We start from the raw sequence: 4,640 nt of genomic DNA on the forward strand, positions 1-4,640 counted from the left end.
ATCGCAAGGATCAAAATCACCTTCTACAATATTCTCTAACAACTCGGTTTGCCGACTTAATGCATCTACATGGCCCATGTTTGAACCGGGTCTGTGAGCAATGGTATAATCAAAGTTTTCCAATTCCAACGACCACCGCGCAATGCGGGGATTTATTGATTTTTTACTCAAGGTTTGGACCAATGAATTACAATCGGTAACGATCAAAAATGGTCTGTGTTCTAAATAAACGCGAAATCGGCGCACGGCATATATTATGGCCAAAGTTTCAAGCTCAAAACTGTGATAACGGGACTCGGCGGCTGTCGCCTTTCGGGAATAATAAGAGACTGGATGCATTTTGCCATCAGTCTGTCTTTGCATCAAAGAGGCACCGAAGCCATTTGAACTGGCGTCAGTATGCAACTCAGTTTCGTAGTTAGGGTTAAAGATAGCTAATACGGGCGGACTGGATAAGGCGGATCTTAATGTAAGAAATACATTTTTAGCGGTTTTGTTCATCGGAAATGGACCACCTTGTTTAAGCAACTCAGTTAACGGTTTAGCTATGCTGGAGAAATTCGGAACAAATTTGCGAAAATAAGAGAATAAGCCTAAGCACGAGTGTAACGCTTTGCTGTTAAGTGGTTCTGGGTATTCTTGAATAGCTTTTAAATGTGTATTATTTGGTAAAATTCCCTTTTCACTGACTTCATATCCTAAATAATCTATGCTCTTCTGTAGGAAAATGCTTTTCTTCAAATTGAGCTCTAAATTGTACTGAATAAAACGATCTAACAGTTTTGCTAACAACTTAAGATGCTGATCTACGGTGCGGGTGGCAAGAATAATGTCGTCCATATATACTACAAGTTCTCGATCTCTAATCATATCACTAAGTATGTTCGATATAAATCTCTGAAATACAGCTGGTCCGTTCTTTAGACCAAAAGGCATTCTCAGATATTCGAACTGCCCATCGGGTGTAACGAATGCTGTGTATTTAATTGAATCCTCTTCCATGCCTACATGGTAAAAGCCACTTTTCAAATCTATGACGGAGAAAACGGTCTTGCTCTCCAGGTATTCTAGGCAATCTTCTATCAAAGGCAATGGAAAATTATCCCTCACAGTCTTCTTATTTAAACCTCGATAATCAACGCACATTCGTATATTGCCATCCTTTTTTCGCACTAGGACGATGGCGGACGCATAGGGGGAGTTGCTTGGTCGGATTACATTATTGGCTAACAACTCACTAACCGTTTTAGAAACGATTCCTCTTTCATAATATGATAACCTTCTAGGACTACTATGAAATGGTGTTGTATCTGTCAGACATATTCTCATCATATATTTAGGCAACCCGTAATTAATTGAAAATCGGTCAATGTAATGCTCATGCACAATGTCTCGGCACTCACGCATCGCGCCTAATCCAAATTCACTGCCAACAGTAGTATTCCCGGTATCTGACAGCGTTGCACAAACAGTTTGCAACTCTGTTAGCCATTCTCGAAACGGGGATGCATTCGTGTTTACATTAGGGTTATTACAATTATTATCTAGATCAGTGGTGTTATTACTAATGGTATTATGCTTAGGATATTTAGTAAACAGGGATGCACAGAAGGATTTGTAAACAAAAGCAATGGTACTCTTTAATGATGCAGAATTCTTTTCATACTTTCTTACATTTTCAATCAATGAGAACTTAAGACCTATTTTATTCAAGGCGTCTCTACCAAGAAGTAGTTGCGTCGGCATAATATTATCGGGAATAACTAAAAATTGAATTTCATAATATTTTTGCAAAACAGAACTAAACATTTGACTGTTCCAAAAGTCAGAATAGAGCCACCGCTCAGTCCATGAAAAGAACTTTTAACTAATTTATCGCAATCTAAATGCGGCATCAACGCTCTACTGGCAAAACTTACTGGGCTTCCGGAATCTAATAGGGCAAAAATATTATTAACATCAGTGCATCCCTCTTTACAAGATATTCTTAAACTTACTAATTGAATAAATGACTTATCATCAATGGTGTCCGGGTCTTCACTAGAGCTCATGGCGGCGATCTGGGTTCGCATTGGACAATTCCGGTACTGATGGCCCACTTTGAAGCACCGATAGCAACTTCCTTTTGGTCTCTCCGGGCGTGGACAGTCAAACATTAAGTGACCAATCTGGCGGCAATTGAAACATCTCTTATCCTTTGCAGCAGGCGTAATGGCCTGCAAACGGTCTGAAGTCTGACGAGCCTGAGGAACGTAGTTTTTGGCTGGTGGCTGAACTGATTGAAAACGCATCATCTTCTCTCGCAATTCATTCAGAGAAGTACAATAATACAAAGGAGCTGACAATCCGGTTCGATCTTGTAGTCCGTCAACAATGTATTTGACCACATCGGTGTCTTCAAAATTGCCCTGCTGAGCAATATTTCGCATAATGATGAAATACTGCAAGAGTGACTCTCCTTTGCCAATTGAGCGCTTCCTCATCTGGTTAGCAATCTCGTAGTTTGTCATTTGTAGGCCAAATACCTTCACAAGGGCATCCTTCAGCTCGCTCCAGGTTGTAGTCTTTTCATATGTCATGTATGCTTTAGCAGATCCCTCCAGCAGTCGGTTGCCCAACGACCAACATTGGGCATCACTCAGTACATACACTCTTGCTGCTTTCTCCAGCTCACGAATCCATACGTGAATGGACAGATCACCATCACCAGAGAATTTAGGTACAGTAGTTTCGACATCTTTCAAGTTCATGCGGCAATTATATTGCGGTCCGCCTAAGTTCTCCTCCAGCTCCATAACACGTGTTTTTAGCTCCGCCAGGTTTTTACGTGCTGTATACAATTCGATGCTACTAAGAATCGAAGACAATTCGTCGGTTTCGCTCGCTTGTGCGCTTTCACGAACATGCACGTTCGCGTCTGGTCCTACAGAGGTCTCACGAGACATCGTCGGCGACTGGTTAGCACCCACTTGATCCGGTGTACTTGGCTGCTCAATGTTTCCCACGCCGCGCTGCTCAATAAGAGGCTCCGGACCAACATCCACAAGTTGTCCGGCAAGCACATTTGCAGACACTGCTGGGCTGACTGCCTGCTCTTCGGGTACATCACTCTCTCCAGACTGATTCTGTGCCATGACTTGTTTTACCAATGCTCGCAATTGGTAAATTGACGCTTCTTTGTCGCAAGGTACTTCCTTGGCCGCTAGCAACTCAAACAATGCGGTTTTGTTTAATTTAATAATCTCGGTGTATTTCATGAAAATACGTTTTTTAGGGCAAACCCCACACCTGATTTGTAAACTCTCTACTTTTTAAAGTAATTAATCCCTTGGGATTGATTTTATATTTCCGGATTTTATTTATTTTCAAATTAAGTGCACATGCGGTCTTATTCACTATATTCAAGAGAGTGTGCCCGTACCCCGCCTTAGCGTATTATACCCTTTTAGTGTGCCCAAATTCGGTTATCGGGGAAATTCACTGAGACGAGGAGCGGGCTTATTTAAAATACTCCTAATGTTTACATATTTATTAATTATTATAATGGCCTTAGTGACAAAATTTGGGGGGGGGAGAAAAGAAGAGGAAAAAAATACTAGTGCTTTTTTATCTACTCCCCTTCTTTTTTTTTTTAAAAGAGAGAACAAAACAAAGAAGGCCCCCCCCCCTCCTTCCTTTCTCTCTCTCCCACTCGGTACCAAACGATTGCCATGATTATGCCTGCCTGACACTTCATTTCCTACAATCGGCTGTCCTGACAAGTCGTTCGACCCGAATGATCCTAGCCAAGGTTTCATGAACTCAGCCACTGTTGAGGTCTTACAAGGTCCTTCACCGTCGCCAACCTTCTCGACGTCGTATCGACCGTGCCTATTCACCTTCGTAACTTTATATGGTCCTAAGTATTTACCTCTCAACTTTAGACCTGTCCCATACTGCGTACGTTTAATCGCCACTAACTCGTTTAAATTGTATTTTCTTTCACATTTCCTGTTTTTGTCGAACGTTCTTTTCATTTCCTGCTGTATTTCATCGATATTCTTTCGAGCCTCCGCTCTAATCTCATCACGACCACAGTCTAATTCTTCTATTAACGAATCGGTTATCAGCTTTCTCATTTTGGGATCATCAGGACTACGCATCTCTATTCCTGTCAAAATCTTAAAAGGTGTAACTCTTGTACTTCTTGGAGCAGTATTATTAATAAATTGTTGCACACGACCTACATACTTGTACCAGTTTCCCTCATTCTCTTGACTTAACTTTGAAATCATTGGAACTATTATCTAATGCTTGGCCGTTGCCACGGGGTACACCTGTTGCTATCAGTAAATGCTGTATATCCTGTCTGTTACAATATTCCTTAAACGCATTGGACGTGAATGCTGCTCCCCTGTCAGAAATTATTTTCATCGGGTTACCAAAAATTATGGCCTGCCTTTCAAGAGAACTAAGTACTTCGTCGACTCCTGTTCCACGAGTCGGATACAACCATACAAACTTAGAGAACCCATCAACAATAACAAGTATATTGTAGTAGGTTCGAAGTAAGAACACCAATCGTCCCTTTTGGTCTGAGCTCAGTTTATTGAATAATTCGTAATTCTATAACAATTGTCGACTATAGCTAAGACCGCGTA

The 4,640-nt window shown here is 41.2% G+C and overlaps 1 protein-coding gene across 1 annotated transcript; it reads right to left on the reverse strand.

The window, feature by feature from the left end:
* Positions 1 to 1,857: 1,857 nt before the first annotated feature.
* LOC137574974 (uncharacterized) lies at positions 1,858 to 3,390 on the reverse strand. Its single transcript, XM_068287397.1, has 2 exons — positions 1,998 to 3,390; positions 1,858 to 1,933 (listed from the first exon to the last, which is right to left on the reverse strand). Exons 1-2 carry the CDS (start codon positions 3,255 to 3,257, stop codon positions 1,916 to 1,918), a joined length of 1,278 nt encoding a protein of 425 aa, XP_068143498.1. The 5' UTR covers positions 3,258 to 3,390; the 3' UTR covers positions 1,858 to 1,915.
* Positions 3,391 to 4,640: the final 1,250 nt, after the last annotated feature.

Source organism: Drosophila tropicalis, unplaced genomic scaffold, assembly GCF_018151085.1.
Source record: "Drosophila tropicalis isolate 14030-0801.00 unplaced genomic scaffold, ASM1815108v1 contig_1159, whole genome shotgun sequence".
NCBI classification, from domain to species: Eukaryota; Metazoa; Arthropoda; class Insecta; order Diptera; family Drosophilidae; genus Drosophila; species Drosophila tropicalis.

What these genes read in the sequence shown, in the direction of transcription:
- LOC137574974 (XM_068287397.1), bottom strand. Translation starts at nt 3,257, where the DNA reads ATGAAATACACCGAGATTATTAAATTAAACAAAACCGCATTGTTTGAG.